Here is a 19,049-nt window from a genome sequence, read left to right as displayed (position 1 = left end):
TTGCCACCAATGGGGTATTCATCCCAATCCTAAGCCTGGAGACAAAGGTTTTGAGGCTTTGACTGTATGCTGATTTTCATTCCACACATCAAGCAGCTACTTGTCATGTGTACAAGGGCACTGAACATCCTCCATGCCCTCTTGTGCTCTACTTGATGTTTATGTAGGAAGTTTATGCATGTAAATCATTTGCAATTTATTGTTTGGAGTTTATTGAGGTATGTTAACAAATTAGGACATTAAGAAACCTAATTGTGTTTTCAACCCTGGACAGTTGGCTAACACTTACACCATGAGGCCAGTGTTCCAGCATACAGTTTCTGTGTCTAGTTTGGTACACAGTTGATAACTTCAAGGGATTATCTTTTTTTTTGTCACTTCTAGTCTTTACTGAATATGTCAATCTAGTTGAATGTTTATATCATTTAATTTCAAGAACATTATTATTGTACCAGTACACAAACTGGACCACAACAAATCCTCTGATAGCCCACACTGTACAACTTTGATACCAGATTGTAATTTTAATCTCCTTAGCACATTAGTAAGTTCATAAAATGCTTTGTTTGCATTCACATTCCAAAGTTAAGAACTTTACTGAGTTGAAACAAATGAATGGTAAACATGCACTTTGTAGAGCTTCAACACAGTGCCATGGAGTGGTAAGTGTCAGATTTGTTGGAAGAACAAGCTTTTGAGGGAGTGCTGTAACTTATCAGTGTTTAAAGTGTTGGATGATGAAATAAAGTTAGAACTTGTTTCCTGGAGTGCTGTAACTTATCAGTGCTCAAAGTGTTGGAAGGTGAAATAAAGTTAGAACTTGTTTCCTGGAGTGCTGTAACTTATCAGTGTTCAAAGTGTTGGAAGGTAAAATAAAGTTAGAACTTGTTTTCTGGAGTGTTGTAACTTATCAGTGTTCAAAGTGTTGGAAGGTGAAATAAAGTTAGAACTTGTTTCCTGGAGTGCTGTAACTCGTCAGTTCACAAAGTGTTGGAGCAATTGACGTAAACATGATAATCAAGTCGACTTGCTAACTTGTCAAATGTTAGTTTACTGTTTTCTTTTGTTTTAAAATTATTTTCTTTGTTGAACAGGTTCTGGATCTTTTGTTGGTACTTTTGAGATTATAAAGTTTTGTATTGTTCATTAAGACTCCATTATAATTTAGGTTGGTTCAACAGAGCTCAAAAATCTGTTCTAGTGTGGTAAATATTCTATAGTGACGACCCAAATAGTACAAGAAAATGATCTCCATACGTATACTGATTAACCAACAGTATACATATAACAGGACAACTTACCATCAACTTCAAACCTCATTACATACAATAAAAATAAATAAAGCTTTACTTTAAAGATACATTTAACAAGGTTTGTGTGTAGGTATATCACTCTAAATTACTTAACATGCATGATTAATTTTAATTAGTTGTCTACAGCTAATTGTTAGTAGTGTGTGAAGCAGTCAGTATATTTAACTAAGAATTTAAAGTGTTTGTAGTGATGACCCAAATAGTACAAAACATATCTGTTTATGTATACTGATTAAACAACAGTACTGTTTTATTATGTTGACTGTTTTGTTTAGACTTATCCAGTATTTCAATATTTGCATATGGTGAGCTGCTTGACACCCAGAAAGTTAGCCTATATTTTGTGTTTTTGTTCAGCACTTGGAGTATATGAGCAGCACAATCATTGGCCATGTGGAAATCCTTCAATACTTTATGTAGGTGTTTGGCTACTTGCTATGAACTATCAGTTAAGTCCACAAAAACATTTAAACTGTGTTATTGACAATGCACTGAAGTTGGTTGACTTTTGTTGTCAAAATTATATTCAACTGTATTTTGACATTATCAGAAAAGAGAGAGGGGTTGTAGAGTTTTTTGTTTTCAGCATTTTGACTTAAAATTAGTTTCTGGTGAAGTGATAGAGTGGGAAAATATTTACATCTATTTAGGCAGATGGCTTTATATACATTCTAAGAAAGTAAACAAACAGTCCTTGTTTGAAAGTAACCAAAACTGTTGATGTGTAATGTATTCATTGTTATGTATTATTTTGATTATTTTTCTCACAAATATATTTTACTGCTATGAAAGATATGTAATACTTTTATCTTCCTTTTTTTATTTTTATTTTAATACAGTTGAAAGAATTAATCAGACATGGTGTTCCACTCAAAACAAGGCCTGAATTGTGGAAGAAACTCTTGGATTTAGATACAGTACTAACCTATACAGATTTCTCTTATGAGGTAAATTATAATACAGTAAGCTATTATGGAACATGTATAAAATAAAAGGGAATTCTCTAATATTTGTTTTAAGTTAGTGTAGAAGGTGAGTTCAATTTTTTCAATATTTATTTAGTAAGTACTAATTGTCTTTCTAAAAACTAGAGGTGTTTAAGTATCATACATTAGAATGATTTTGAATATCCAACTCGGGAAGTAACATGAGAACCAAAATTATTGTGGTGAAACAGTTTGTATCAGAACTACATCTTGGCATTGTTCAGAATTTTGTAAGTAGTTTATGCCACTAAAAATTGATTGCTTTTGGGCTGGACATGTAATAGTTCTTTAAAATATAATATATTCATACAGTCAGGTTGTAAAGATTCATTATGTTGAAGAGCTAGAATTTGAAATACAGGGATATCCTTTATAGTTAATGACATTGAAAAAAAAGGAATGTAAATCCAGAAGAAGACCTGCAAGAAGTCTTACCCCAGCCTGTTAAGCAGAGTGTGAGGTGAAAATCCACTAAAACAATGGTCATTGTCAAAAGTTAGACATGTTCTGATCAACCACAGGAATTCCAAGTGTATAAACCTGTATGAACAGTACCTAGCCAGGTGAAAAATGGCTGTACATGGTGACACTTGTGAGTACCTGTGACAAATTTTGTGCTGTTTTTCTACTAGCCAGTGGGTAAAGATATTTACCAAAAGTTGTACATTGTATGTCACAGTGTTTTTGAACAGATTCATGATCATCACTAAATATTGCACCAAGGACAAGATAGGAACCAAAGAATGGTAATTTTGCATCAAACGAATGTTTCAAGCCCTTTGTACCATATAGAAATGCAAACTTTGTATGAAAATGAGGCCAACTGTGTATTGGTTCACCAAGAGAATATTTTGAATAATGCCTCTTATTTAACCATCACATATCTCAAATAGTTGGAGAATAAAATAGGTATTCATGCTATTCCATACTGGACAAGAGTTGATGGATGCAGCACATGTGGATTTCAGGCTGTTTAATTGGATGCTGAGAAACCATAATCTTCATACACTAGCTATATTGTGGAAAGCATGCAGAGAGAATTGATTTGCTTTGGACATGACACATTATCATGGAACCACTTGCAGTAGAAATTATACTGCATGTCTGTAGTTTAGATGCTTGATCATCAGATTGAGCATGACTTGATGTGGCTACATGAACTGTAATGAGGTATGAGCTTCCAAAATTGTTTTAGAATAATATATTCAAACCTCTGCATACATGAAACTGTTGTCTCCTGGTATTGATAATGTTCAGAATGTTATCCATGTGTATGAACTTTCAGATAAACTATCCAGTTATGAAGTTTAACAATATTTAAAATACACTCGAGAATACTTTGATCCATCATAGATTATAAAACAGCTTAAAAAATAACATTTCTATTTAAAGATAATTATTTAATATATGTAATTTTAGTTTAATAGTCATATACATGCATAAATAAGGCACACTTTAATTGTATTCCATTGTATTAATTCGAACAATATGTACTGATTTTGAAAACTCATTTCTGGAAGAAGTTTGACAATTGTTTTTAACTTTTCATTATCCTAGACATTCCTGTAGCATCATGCTTAACAATAGTTAAGTACAGAAGACAAAACTGCCAAATTAGCAGAGAAAAGGTTTTATTATTCAAGTAACGTCACGTATATCAAAGTAACTTGTTATTACTGTATCTAGCAGATAGTTGAGACAATACTTTTCATGAGAGAGCCACGTAAGATGTATGTGTTATCAGCTAGAATTTTTTGGGTATATTTGATTCTTAGTGTGATTATTACAATATTAAGATTCATAAAATAAATAATTACTGTTCATTTTTATTTATGTTGATACATGATGTTCTTGTTTTGGAAAAGCCTTGCAAACTGTGGTTCAGTTTCATGTGAACAGTTCCATGTTGTTATCTTTCAGGAACAGGTATCATTACTGAGAGAAGAACTGGTGTCCTTGGGTGTGAGTGAGTTCAACACCAGTAGATCTGAAAGAGTGCTATCTGAAACTGAGGAAGATCAGGAGAACATAAGACATTTACATTTTAACCTGCAATCCTTAAGACAGATTTTATTGGATGTTGGTAAAGACTATGGGCTTTAAAATAAATGTTGCATTTATTTATTAAATAAATGAAAAATATATAATGCATAAATATATCATCTTTTATGATTATGTAAACCTTTAAGAATTTTTGGAGAATGAAACTAGCTAGGGGTTTATTAACAAATATAACTGTAATAAATGTAGATAGTAATGTTTTTTGCTTTGACTAATAATTGTATTTGAAGGTAATATTTTGAATTATTTATATATTAATCATAAAATATACAATAACAAGAAAATAATTGTGTGAGTGAGAGAATGTGTGTAGAAACTATCTTGAATACCTGAAAATGTTTTAATAACTTAATTGAACTTATGTTCCTCTTGTAGGTGTATAACTACTATTTAATTATGTTTTTAGGTAATATAATCAAGACAATTCTGTAAATTACTATCTGATTTTGTGTGTTTAGTGAAGTATGTTCTTGATATTCTAGGAAGAACATACCCCACTCACTGTATGTTCTCTGTAGAAAGTGACAAGGGAATAGAAGGTCGGGCAGCCCTCTTTAGACTTCTTGCAGTTTATACAGTATATAACCCTGAGAACAACTATTGTCAAGGTACACTGATATTACAATATTTGTATGACTTTCATTTTGTCAATAATTATAAAAAGGTAATAATTATATAACACTTCTTGGTATTTGCAGAATTTGATATTTTGAAGTCAAACCTTGTTTAATTTGTGGTTTATTCAGTATACTTGTACTTGCATAGTGTTAAGTTTTAACCAGGAATTATACATACTATTTCTTATTTTGTCTGTTTTTGAAACAAAAATGAAATATATGGATTTATTTTAAAATTTGAAACATGTATTTTATAATTATTTTCTAAATAAGATAATTTTTAAAACATTGAATTGTATTCTTTAATAACCTTCTGAGTTATGGGAAAATCTAAATTAAAATTAATTTAAAATTTATGGAAAGACATGTAAAACAGGCTTTCTGTTCTATTACTGCATTGATTCTCAGTTTTCTTAAATGGTTGCAAACATTTATTATAAAAGGCCAGTTGATGCTGTTTTCTATGTGAACAGTTAATGTTTGAAAGTAAACAGCTGTCATTGATTAACAAAGAACTGTTTTCACTGTCAAGGTCATAATTTATTATCACTTGTTGTGTAAGTGAAGCCTTTTTCTGCATGTGTTATTCAGTGATATGTACTGGTCAGAATACTTGAAATACACAAGAGTGACAATTCTTGAATAAAAAAAACCTTAGACAGTACTTCAATCATTAAAAACCAATATGTATTTTAAGAGTTCTGCTGAAATTGCATAAGCTTCACCAGTGAGTTCCTTTTTTTTAAAAGCTATGAGCCTAACCATATGTGTACAAGTGGTGTCAAAATGTGAATACCACAGAGTGCATTTCAACACATCATTTTATGTTTTTGATGTCAGAGTTATTGACAGTTCATTTTTCTTGCACTGCTGATACAGCAACAGTTTGTATATTCTGATATGGTTTAACCTCCACTCACAAAAGGCTATGCTTATCTTCTTCTGACCTTTAAGCATTGCTTAGAAGTTTTTGAAATCAGTGAACCAGTATATATATACCATCATTCCAAGTTTACTACGATGTAAGAGTAAAAGTAGAGGAAGTATGGTACATTTTCAATGTATAAAAATGTTAACTTAGTGTCTGTTTTATAATATTGTAAAGAATGTTTAACTTTCATGTAATTGAAACAAATACTCCTATATACATTTTTATAAATTTGTGAATTACTGTTTTTTAATAGAATTCAAACCAAAACCTCATGCAGTACAGTGGAAACAAGCCAAAATTATGCAGATCTTTGTATATAAGAATTCTTTTGTCAAACTGTTACCACAGAAATTATAAGTGTTAGTATGGCTGTCTAATTATTAATATTCTTCTAACAGGCTGTATGGTTGTTAACAAGCTAATCAATCAATTGTATCTCAAGACCACTGGTTAAAACTTTTATTAAAATAGAAGACAGTGTTTTGACCTTCTTAGGTAATCTTCAGATTAACAAAGAGTTTGCAACTGACCATACCAGGACACATGTCTTAGGTACAAGAGTATAAATAGGTACAGGATTGTAGAGGGCATTGCAGCTAGATGTTAAGTTATTAATTAGTATAGGTATAAAGGTGTTCCTTTATGTTGGTTTAATTTTGGTTTTAGTTGTTGTGTAAGTAGGCTTCTTTGATTTTGCATTTGTTTATATTTGTTTCCATACTTAGTATCTGGTTGTTTTCTATGGTTATGTTGTGTTTATTTGATTTGTAGTGTTCAAAAACATGTGATGGTGTTTTTGTTTTGTATTCTTTGAATCTGGTTTCCATTTTTATTCTTGTTTCTTCAATATAGAAATCATGGTAGTTGTTGCATTGTATTTTATAAATAATGTTGGTGTTGTGTTTGTTAGTGTAGTTTTTACATAGTATGGACTTTAGTTTTGTATCTGGGTTTTGAATAAATTTATTGTGTACTGAATTTTGTGTTTTGTTATAAGGTTTTTTTCCCAAATGTTGGTTATTTTGTTGTTGTTGTTGTTGATATCCAGAATATATGGTATGCAGCAGTGTAAAAGTTTGTAGTTTGTTATATTTTGGGATTTATTGTTGTTTGCTTGTTGTTGATCTCGGTGTGTGTGTAATTTTTTCAATGGTTTTTGGAGGAAATGTGTTGATGTTGAAGTGTTGTTTTATTTTGTTGATTTCTTTCTTAATTGTATTGGGTGAACATAGTTTTGTGGTTGTGTTTATTTGATTTCTTAGTATGTTGAGTTTTTGTTTTGTTTTATGTGCTGAGTCTCAAGGAATGTATCGTCCAGTATGGGTGATTTTTCTGTGAATTTCTGTTTTGAATTGTGTATCAGTTCTTGTGATCTTGAGGTTGAGAAAGTGCTATTTGGTTAGTTTTTCATGTTCACAGGTGAACTTAATGTAGGGGTGTACAGAGTTAATGTGGTTGAAAAACTAAGTATGTGTTCTATAGATGTGAATCCAGCAATTGTATTATCAACATACCTGTACCAGTATAGTGGTGGATGTAAGGCTGAATTGATTGCTTGTGATTCAATCCATGTCATAAAAATGTTGGCTAGAACTGGTGACACAGGATTCTCCATACTTAGGCCATCTATTTGTAGGTAGTTTTGGTTACTGAACACAGTTATTTTTGATGGTAGTGAATTCTGTAAAAGTTACTAATAGGTTGGTGTATCAATAGGTTGGGGTTTTGGATATAAAGTTCTTAAGCTATCTTGCATGCTTTGGTAGTTGGGACTTCTGTGAATTGGGAGATTACATCTAAACTGGTCATTAAGGCTTTATGGTTTAGTTGGTCAAGAATAGATTTAACGTTTAAGAGTCTTTGAAAAAGGAGCTAGCGAATGTTACATATTTATAAAATGCCTACGCTATATATTTACAAAGGTTGTAACTGAATGATTCATAGGTCAGCATTATAGGTCATAGTAGACAATTTGGTTTGTGAGGTTTGGGGATGCTGTATAGTTGTTATGTGCATGAGTAAAGTTAAAAGTTCTCTGAGATTGTATTGTTTTTTCATTTGTAGTAGTATTTTGTTTAGTTGGTTTTCATGTGTTTTTGTTGGATTTGCATGTATTGGTTTAAATTTGTTTGTATCTGGTAAGATGTTATTCACTTTCTGGATGCACTCTTTATAATTATAGCATTGCCTTTATCTGCTTTTAGAAGTTTGATGATAATCAGTGATGAAACCCACTTGTTGAGAAATTTATATGCAATAACGAGCCGTTTTTGCATATAAAGTTTGATGATGATGTTTTGTTTATAGAATTAATATCTTTTTATGTGAGGTTGTTTAGTTTTCTTTCCTGTGAAATTATGTTGAGAGTTTTGTGCAAAAATTCTTTGAAAAAAGTTGTTTAAGATACTGTTTTGAGGTGTTTTGGAGAAACATGTTTTCAGTCCTGTCTGGAAAGTTTGTTGGTTGTCAGTGGAAATGTTTGTTGCTGTTTCCCAAACTTAGTTTAGTTCACTTTTTTAACAAATTCTAAGATATATGTTTTTCTTTCAAATTTTATATTGAAAAACAGTATTTGATAGAAAACTTCCACATTGTTTATTCAGTAAGTAAGAATTAGGAAAAAAAAAAAGAACTTTTCTATAGACCTTCAGGAAGTAGTATATGGGACTCTAGCACTGTAGGACAAAATCTGGCCAATTATTTTGTTTTTTTCTAAAAAAATATCTTCAGAATCCCCCTCAGTGTGCATTGAAAGTTTCAGGTCTCTAGGTTCTTTCCTCTCGGAGCTATGGTGGTCACACACACACACACACACACACTAGTTCTGTTATTATTATAGATAACTAGCATGAAAGAGGCTTATAAAGAGAACATACTAAAGGGAACAGTTATTAAAAACAGAAGGACAATTTTAAAAATTTATCATAGAATTTGATGAAAGGCAGATATATATATATATGCAAAAAACGGCTCGTTTGGGTTGAGAAAATATTTTACATGGAAGAGCAAACAACGTTTCGATCTTCTTCGGTCATCGTCAGGTTCACAAAAGGTTTGTGAAAACGAGCCGTTTTTGGCATATATATTTCTCTACAAGTGGGTTTTCTCGACATCACTGAAAGGTAGAGATAGCATATACTCTTTAAATGTCAAATCCCTTTCAGGGATTTCCTCAGTTCAGATTAATTCTTCACAGCCTGAACCCGTTTTAAAGAACATTTAGTTATGTTTATAGAAGTTATCAGGAACATAAGACATTTCTTTTAAGTTTTGTTTTTATAATATACAAAATAACTACAGTAGTAATATTACAAAGTATGTGCCAAAATAGTCATGTACCTGTTTCAGTATATTTTCATACAAAGAACATAGTATAAAGTTATTTTTCTGATAAAAAGGCCAAAATCTAGATAACATTATGTGAATGGTATATGCTGCCTTAAATCTGTGACATGACAAATCTGTGGTGAACTACGTAAGTTTAAGAAAGTTAATAATGGATGTATTGACTATGTTAATTGTTTGATCCCTCAGTTTAAGAGATATTTGTCAGAGATTTCATATACATTTAAAGAATAACCCCTGATTTAAAAGTGCACAAAGAACAGAAAGTTGATATTTACATGTGTAGAGATATTATTGTTAATACTGAGGAAACTAAAATTCATTTTTATTCCAGGAATGTCATACTTGGCAGCTATGTTTTTAATGCAGTTGGAAGAGAAGGAGGCTTTCTGGGCCTTAGTGTCTTTGCTGGAGAGAAGAAAATACTTGTTTGGATATTTTGACAAAATGCTTGAAAAGTAAGCTAAATTATACACACATTCATGTGATTAGAATTGTGAAATTACAGTGTAAATATAGAAAACAAATATTTTATTGTACCAAATAAAACAAGTCTTCTCCATCCTTCTCTGTGTATAAATATTTTTAGAAAGTGATTTATGTTGTTATATTGAAATTACTGATCATAGTATTGGATTGGATAAGTGTAGCTGTTTAAACTTTTTGTCCCAAGTATCCTTTACTGCACATAACACAGTTTTACTGTCTTACATTTAAAATTTTATTAAAATACTTTATGTTGTATCAGTTAGTTAATAATCCTTATTTGAATCACCTGTTAGTTTAACTTCTTTATTCTACAAGGCAGTATTTAAACAAATCCTCAACTTTCTGTAGTGTCACATATTCTCTTCTCTATTTTATCCACCACTCATTCAGAATGTACACACTTAAAAGTAAATTATGTACTTTAAAACTATCAATGGTCAGATAAACCAAAATATTTGTAGATTTCAATTTTTTGGGTTCAAGACTATTGAATAGAAAGCTAGACATCTCTTGCCATGCCCAACTGTCACATCCTCTCTTTGTTAGTATTTCTCTCTGACATTTAATTGTATGTAACCTGTAACCAATAGAAAGCCAAGGTTTTCATATGTCAAATGATGTATTGTTTTATATTATGTTCTGAATGGATAAGCACCAATTTCTCTTATAATACAACTTTGGTTCCCACAGGAAACATAATGACTGGCCTGGATGAATTTGTAAAAGCTCTTGTTGCATAGTTAGAAAGCCAGAAGAACTGTAGTTGTTAGAAGAAACAGTGTATTTTTTATCAGTCTATGTTGCATTATTTAATTAAGTAAAAATATTTACTACCACAGCTATAAAAGAATAGTTTCCTCAACAATTGTGAACAAGAAAAAATAATTTAGAGAAGTACTTTATTTCTTGAGTTTCATGTCTGTTTTTATTTCATATAATAAAAATTAGCTAGAATATAAAACTAGGAGTATTTTATGTTATTTAAAGTTAGATTAGGTAGAATAAGTAATAATATAATTAAGATGCGACATGCACACAAGCAGGTTGTAACTCATGTTATTTGATTGTGTAATGTGAGCTGCTTGCACCCTGAGTGATTTACAACTTACAATGACATGGATAGTTGTTAGGCATGGTTTGAAGAATAATAAAATAATAAACTTTAATTATAAATATATATATATATTATTATTATGAGTTTAAAACTGTTTAAGATTAATTTAGTTTCATGTTACAATTTGAAGTCATTCTAGAAAGAAAGAAAAGGGGAGTTGTTTTTTTATGAGGTCGGTCAAATTGAATGTTCATGTTTTGAGACAGGATAGAGAAAATAACAGGTAAAATATAAAGTTTAACTGAAGTAAAAAAAACGTTTAAAATATATTTAGTAGCTTTTAAAGATTACACAAAAGAAGTTTGAGATTTTGTGGTGAGGAAAGGTATTTTTAATTTTAAAATGAAAACTGCTTTTCACACAGACTACTTCTCACATACATTCAGTATATTCATGGATGCATCTTTATTTTAGTTTATTAAAAATACTTCACAAAATACTATCTTTTGTGTGTGTGAAAGACTTGAAGTGTTAACTGAATACTGCAAAATATTTTAAAGATACACCCACTTGAAAATTGAAAGTATTATATCTATAAAGAATTTAAATAAGTACAAATATGTACATGATGAGAATGAAACCTTGTGTCTGAGATCATATAGCTTTTTATCTAATTAATGTGCTATTTCTCACCATCAAGTACTTTGTATTTATTAAACAAAACAATTAAAATAACAGTTTTCCATTAGTTAGACCATTTAAACAACAATTAACATACTTTCAGAGTGCAAAGCCATGCTAAGGTGTTTGACAAAATATTGGATCGTCATTTACCAAATATTCATCATCATCTGGTAAGTACCACACCATCCATTTAACATTTTCTCCTTACTTTAGGCTTATTGGGTTAAAAATTTGTTTGTTTTGTGTAATCTGTAGATAAAATACATGAAATATTGGATGTGGGAAATCTGGTACATGTTATGGAAACATATATTTATGTGAGGGAGAGATGGAGAAATAATTCTGTGTTATTTCTTCACATCTGTCTTGGAGTATTTATCAGCTGGTTATTCTAGGGTCTAGCTAGGTAATAGAAGTCATTATTATTATGTTAGTAACCAGAAAAGAAATTACATTACCACATGATGAAAATGTTTCAACTGTATTTCCCACTAGAAGGCTGTGGAAGATACCTTGTGACCAGATGATTGTTGGATTATTTTTGTGTTTAGTGATAAGTATTTCTACAAATAGTGCTGATTACAATTAGTACACTTTAGAAAAAAGAAAAATATGCTATATATATAAGAAATGTTTCTTCAAGAAAAATTTTAAAAAGTTAATGAATTTAATATAATTCAGTGATGTTTCTAGAATACAGTTAGGAAAAAAATATTAGCACCAAACATTGCATACTTATTAATTCTGGCATATTAGCATGCCAGTATGGCATATATATGATTCATAAGCATATCTCTCTCTCTCTCCTTTTCTCCTACCATTAATTGTCATGGGAGTATGAAGACAACCATAATAGGTTAAATAAATAAATAGTAGCTAGACTTGAACATAGTATAAAGACTTTGAAAAATGCTCTGTTTTATCCTCCTAAAACTAGGTCTTGAAGAATCATTCTAGTACTGTGTAAAAGCCCTTAACAAATTATTATTTAGACGAAGGCTATTTCATTATTTTTTCCCTCTCTGTATGGGTTCCTGTACGTGGTAAGGGGACCTCCCAGAGAAGGTTCTGTTCTTTCAGTTTACCTCCTCTGGGATCTAAACATCTACCCACATGTTTGCTGTGTGTGGTGACCTGTGAAGGGGAGGAGAGGTTCCTGGTGGTTGAGGGGTCCAACCCTAACACACCACTTTGGTCTTGAATTCCTGTAGATGGGTGGCTTGGGGGTTGCCCCTCTTGGGTCTTTCAGCTGGTCCACTTGGGCTAGGGTCAACCAAGTACCAGTGTTGGATGTTATCAACAGGTATGGACATTGTATCTGATGCTGATGTTGGGGTATAGTGTTCACAAAAGCCTGGCATTGCTGCAGTTTCCTTGTTTAACATTGTAGTGTGTCACCTTTTAGGGCTTCATGGTGGGTGGGGTCAGTGGGTACTGGGATTTTCTTCTTTTTTTTTTATTATGGATCCTTCAAATAAAAGTTTAACTAAAATAGTGAAAAAACAGACCATAGGTGAACGACCATGTCTTGAAGATACTGAGCAGCAATCTTCAACATGTGTAACATCATACCTCATTTTCCTATACTACATTCTCTTTCAGACAAACCATTAGGGCAAATATCTCCCTTTTTTTATTATTATTCAAAAGGGACTAGAAGGACTTGCTGGCTCTTCAAAGTCAGTAAAGAAGCTTCACTCTGGTGACATATTGGTGGAAACATTCAAATCTCAACACAGTGAACTCCTCTTGCATTCAAGAGCAATTGGGGATATACCTATTGAGGTTACATCTCATGCTGCTTTGAATTCATCATGAGGAGTTATTTTTGTGAGGGATTTGAAGAACATACCAGAGTCATAGATTCTTGCTGGTTTCTCCACCCAAGGAGTTTCTGCAGTGAGACATATCTCCATTCGCAAAGATGGAATTACAATGCCGACCAATGTCTTCATTCTGACATTTACATCACCACGTCCACCTGCCACCATCAAGGCAGGTTATCTTAATTGCAGGGTATGGCCATACATTCCAAACTTCTGATCACAACCTTTCTCTTTTCAGTACTGGCTGTTCTATTTATTTTCATGCACCTGGTCAGTCTTTTACTGCTCCCCTTCACTATTCTCCCATTTTTCATGGAGTGTTGACAATAATCCATGAGGCAGTGATCATTTTTCTGTAATTTTGAGAGAGACTAATCGTGGCCGATGCCACCCAACCTGTGTGCCCTGGTGGAAGCTAGATCACGCAAACTGGCCCTCTTTCACTACTCTTGCAGAACTGGGTCCTGCTATTGTCTGTAAGCCATCAATAGATAACTGTGTGGCAACAGTAACTGACTGTATTATACAAGCAGTTGCTCAATGTATTCCTAAAACCTCAATGCATTTTCCACGATATCCTCATCCGTGGTGGAATTCTGCCTGCCACATGGCATGGAAAGCTCAAAAATGGGCCTGGGATACTTTCTGTAGATGTCCCACACTTTCGAACTGCATCGCTTTCCAGCAGGCCCATGCACATGCTTGATGGGTAAAACGTCAAAGAAGAAGGAATCTTGGATTAAGTTCACAACAAGCATATCTTCACCACCAGTTCCAAAGTCATATGGGACAAGATTTGAAAGGTCAATGAGCAATATAATTCTGTCCCCGTCTTGATCTTGCTCTCTGGCCAGGAAGTAGCTGACACCCGTAGCATCGCCGATACTCTTGGTGAAAGCTTTTGCTGGGTATCTAGCACTTCTGCTTCTTCCTCCACCATTTTGGCCATCAAGACTTGGGCAGAGTGATCACCTCTTTCCTTTCAAGCTGATTGTCTCTGTGACTATAATCGTCTTTTTACACTGGTGGAACACAAACTGGCCTGTCATTGGTCTGGCAATACATTAGTTGGACCTGATGATATGTACACTATGAAATGCTGTGCCATCTATCTCCTGCTTCTCTTGCTATTCTTCTGATTGTTTTTAACTGGATCTGGCAGGAGAATGGTTTTCCTGATACCTGGCACCAGGCTATTGTCCTACATTTCTCTAAACCTGGGAAGGATCCCAACATTCCTTCAAACTACCATCCAATTGCTTTGATGAGCTGTCTCTGTGATACCTTAGAGTTGATGGTTAATGCTTGTCTTGTTTGGTTCCTCAAATTAAACAACCTCCTTTTGCCTTCTCGGTGTGGGTTCTGACGACAGCTCTCCAAAGTGGACCACCTGAATCGACTTGAAATGTCATTTAGAGAAGTCTTTCTCAAATGACAACATCTTGTATCAATATCTATTACAGCGGTAAGTCTACAGATTAACAACACTAAAATTAGGGGTTCGATTCCCCTCGGTGGGCTCAGCAGATAGCCCGATGTGGCTTTGCCATAGGAAAACACACACAAATATGCACAATATGGAGTTATGGTATTTTGTGAGACCTACATTTATATGGGTTATGTGACCATTTGCTCATTTTTATTAAAGAATTTTTGATGGACAGGTGATTCTAAGTTTGTGTGGGTTTGACACTTTTCCATTCTTTTCTACAGGAACTTAGAGTCCCTCAGGGCTGTGTTTTGAGTGTCACACTTTTCAGTTTAAAGATTAATGCCAACACTGAACAACTCCCTCTTACTGTTGCAAACGGGCTGTATGTCAGTGACTTTCACACCTCGTGTCGGTCATCGACCATGACTTTTTCTGAGCAGTAACTACAGACTGCCCTCAATCATTTACTGAAGTGGACCATAGCAGACGACTTTAAATTCTTTCTCTCTAAAACCATTTGCATGCATCTTTGCTGCCAACAACGTATTCACCCTGATCATAAACTTCGTATCTGTGAAGCTGTGCTACCTTTGGCAAAGCTCTTGAGGCTTATCTTTGACTTTAAGCTGACTTTTATACCATACATGAAGCAGCTATGGGTCAAATGTACAGAAGCACTGTACATCCTCCATGTCCTCTCTTCCACCTCTTGGGGAGTGGATCGATGTTTTATGCTAAAGATGTATCTTGTCATATTCAGTCAAAATTAGACTATGGATCACTGGTCTATGGCTCTACCAAAACCTCGGCCTTAAAGATCCTGGACCCCATTCATCATCAGGGACTTAAGCTCTGCACTGGGGCTTTATACACTTCCCCAGTTCAGCGCTTATACACAGAGTCTCATGAACCTTCTATGCATTTTCGCCATTTGCAACTGTCTTTACTGTATGCTTCAAAACTTTGTTCCTTACAAAAGCATACCACATGGGGTTGTGTTTTGTTTCCTCAGTGGGTCATGCTTTTTCAAAACAGACGACCTGCCATTGCTCCTTTTGGCCGTCGTATCCAGGTGCAGTTGGATGAATTAGGTCTGTCCTTGGATAACATTGCTGTATCCACTGGTCAGCCCATACCCCCATGGCTTATTTATTACAGTCCCCAAATGTGATGTATCCTTAAGTCATCTGAGAAAAGCAGACACTTCTGAATGGAAATACTGTCTGTTATTTGCTGAACATCTTTTGAATCATCCTTCCATTTCTTTTTAAACAGATGGTTCGAAATCAGATGACCATGGTTTGTTGTAGTTCTGTGGTTGCACGCAGAATGTCTTCTACAGCTTCTGTTACAATAAACCACATTTTAGTTTCTTGCCATCTTTACGACTCTCAACAACGACACCATTTTAGACGTGTCCTATCCCAATGTTTGTCCGTAACGTGTTATTGGTGATCGTGACACTGTCCACCTTGGTAGTGTTTTTAGTTTTTTAAAGGTCATCAATCTTTTTAATGCCATTTTAGTTTTTTTAATTTATACATTAGACATTTTTTAATGTGTTTTCCTTTTAAGAAACACAGTCCATCTAGTTCAATTTAAAATTAGAAAAGGCTGTAATGTCAAATAACTCTAAACCAGGACTGGAAAGTCCAACTTTAGGTGACTAACGCTACTGTTCAAACTACGCGTTAGTCATTTTGGTGAGTTATTATTACAATTTTGCTGCATGTCTTTTAAAACTGCAGATAGTCTAGCTACTTTGTGCCATAAAACACCAAATCAACCAACCAACCAACCATTCATTATTTTTATCACAAAAACTAGTTCATTAATGAAATTATAGCCATGTCAGTAGTCATAAAAGGAATAACTAAGACCCTATATATATATTACTGACATATTTGTATATTATCAAATATTTAAAAGGTGCCAAAATGAAGATGAACAGTTTGATATTTTGGTTCTGACACTTCAATGGTAGAATAATTCTGCACAGTGTTGAAGAGATTTTCTATTTTTACTTAGCTTTACTTATGTTCATTCAGTTAATTATCAAAAATAAGTAAAATTATACAAACTAATAATTTATCAGTAATTTTGTTTTATTTCTTTATAAAACAAAATATATGTAGCTAAGCATTGAGTGTAACACACAACATCATGGTGCATAGTACATCCTCAACTGGGATCACTGACAGGTAGAATAACCCTAGTGACAGTGAAGGAAAACTTGTATAAGACATAATACTGATATTATACATTGCTATTAATACTATGTAGAATGTTTTATTGATAATAAGTAATAAGTTGTGACATGTAAAGGTTGCTAAGAATACAGCACTCACTGTTAACCATGAACCTTTGTAAAAAAAAAACAACAAATTTAAACCAGTAAACAAGTAAATAAATTCTTGTTAAATGATAATTTAATGTATCATATATTTAAGTACTATATCAGGAAAACTTGATAAATATTTGCAGTGTTACTATAAAACCTCCCACTGACGTGAGACGTGTGCATGTGGGTCGGTGCTCATACTCCCATGCAGTGGTAAAAAGTTTTCATGTTTGGTCAGATTACCGGTTTTGGGTCATTCCATGTCAAATCATCCAGATTTTGGAAAAATTTCCAGGTAACACCCTGAGAATGCCTTGAAAAAATTAACCCATATAATGAAACATTACCAAAGATTAGATCAATATCTCTAATAGTTTCTGATTTACAGCTCTGTCAAATTTAATTAGTTTTTTTGTTATTTTTGGCAAATTCATTTTTGGGCAACTTTGGCTGCTTAAAGCTACAAGAGTAATGGTGGTAGAAGGCTGAAATATGCTACACTGACTGAATTAATCCCACAGAATTCAAAAATGGTCTCAAACCAAGTTTATCTCTCTTAGGATTTGCATACTGAGGCTGTAAACTCACCTGAAAACCCAAAATTGTAAAAAAACATTAGTTTATTTAATAAGCCAGAGCTCTAAGACTTAATATGATACAAAGCTAATGTTTTTTTCAAATTTCCTATGACATATCAGTTGATAAATCAGCAATTGTTGTAGTTAAAAGTCTATTATATCTCCTGTAAAAAAATGTAGTTCAGATTTTTACCATATATTCTTACATCTCTGAATATGATCTATAAAAAAAATCAAGATAGTGTTCAACCTACTTTTTGAGTTAAAATGTGTCCTCTGACCATACGTTTTTTATTTTAAAAAATTCAGTTCAGGTGTGTTACTGTGTGAAAATATATCCATACAATTTTGAAATAATTTATGAATACCATTGAAACATTCTAATCAGCCTTTACCATATATTCTTAAATCTCTGAACATGATATTCACAGCTATAATGTTATTAGACTATGCTGAAAACTATAGCTTTATAGTTCAGGATGCTGTGCAGGGCACAACTGGGATAATTCTCAGGCAACACTGCACCCTTTTGTAATGTACTTCAGAGAATCAAAGTCAGAAGATATCAGTGTTATTAGCATGTGTGTTCTGTCAGATTCTCTGAAACATGACACAGTAGCTGTTCATGCTTTCATTACCACAGTACAAGGCCATGTTAAACAGAAATATCCAAACACAGAAAAGATGATTTATTTCAACAATGGTGCAGCTTCACAATACAAGAAATTTAAAAATCTTGCAAATCTATGCTACTATTTTGAAGATTATCAGTTGTCCACTGAATGGCATTTGTTTGCCACTAGTCATGGGAAAAGTCCATGTGATGGAGATGGGGGGTAAGGTGAAGAGGCCAGTGGCTCGTGCAAGCCTTCAATTGCCTGTAAATAATCAAATATTAAGTGTCTCTGATATGTACCTTTTGGCAAAGGACCACGTTCAGGGCATTCAGTTCTTTCTTGTCAATCAGGAATAAGTCCTGCAGAATTGTGTAAAGTTTGATTTACTTGAGTGCTATGAAAACCACAAAACTGTGTCAGGTATTAGGTCACATCATAGCTTTATTCCTGACTCTACCAACAAATTCTATATGATAAGGTGATGATGTATACACAGTTGTAACTGTTGGTAGTAGCAGTGAAAGTGATGCTGCAGCAGCTCAAATAGAGTCTAATGATAACAATGACAATTATCAGCCAGGGAAATATCTGGCATGCATATACAATCATGAATGGTATGTGGGAAACATAAAAGATCAGATGAACATTCCGTTGTGTTGGTGTCATTTATGAAGAAATCAAGAAACGAACTGTTCTCATGGCCTGCAAGGTCATATAAAGATGAAACTGGATTCCTTTCCAACATATTCTTTGTCTGATAAGTGCACCTACCGTG

At 33.2% G+C, this 19,049-nt stretch overlaps 1 protein-coding gene across 1 annotated transcript in view; it reads left to right on the top strand.

Annotated features, from left to right (window-relative positions):
* LOC143231947 (small G protein signaling modulator 3-like) overlaps positions 1-19,049 on the top strand; it is a 39,748-nt gene that overhangs the window by 5,868 nt on the left and 14,831 nt on the right. The window contains exons 3-7 of the mRNA XM_076466877.1: positions 2,153-2,260; positions 4,220-4,382; positions 4,843-4,968; positions 9,588-9,711; positions 11,581-11,650. Coding sequence (XP_076322992.1) covers positions 2,153-2,260; positions 4,220-4,382; positions 4,843-4,968; positions 9,588-9,711; positions 11,581-11,650 — 591 coding nt within the window. The remainder of the gene's footprint in view (positions 1-2,152; positions 2,261-4,219; positions 4,383-4,842; positions 4,969-9,587; positions 9,712-11,580; positions 11,651-19,049) is intronic.

The sequence above is a fragment of the Tachypleus tridentatus genome, chromosome 1, assembly GCF_004210375.1.
Source record: "Tachypleus tridentatus isolate NWPU-2018 chromosome 1, ASM421037v1, whole genome shotgun sequence".
Taxonomy (NCBI): domain Eukaryota; kingdom Metazoa; phylum Arthropoda; class Merostomata; order Xiphosura; family Limulidae; genus Tachypleus; species Tachypleus tridentatus.
Note: the sequence above shows the minus strand (reverse complement) of the source record. Positions and strands in the feature narration are given on the sequence as shown.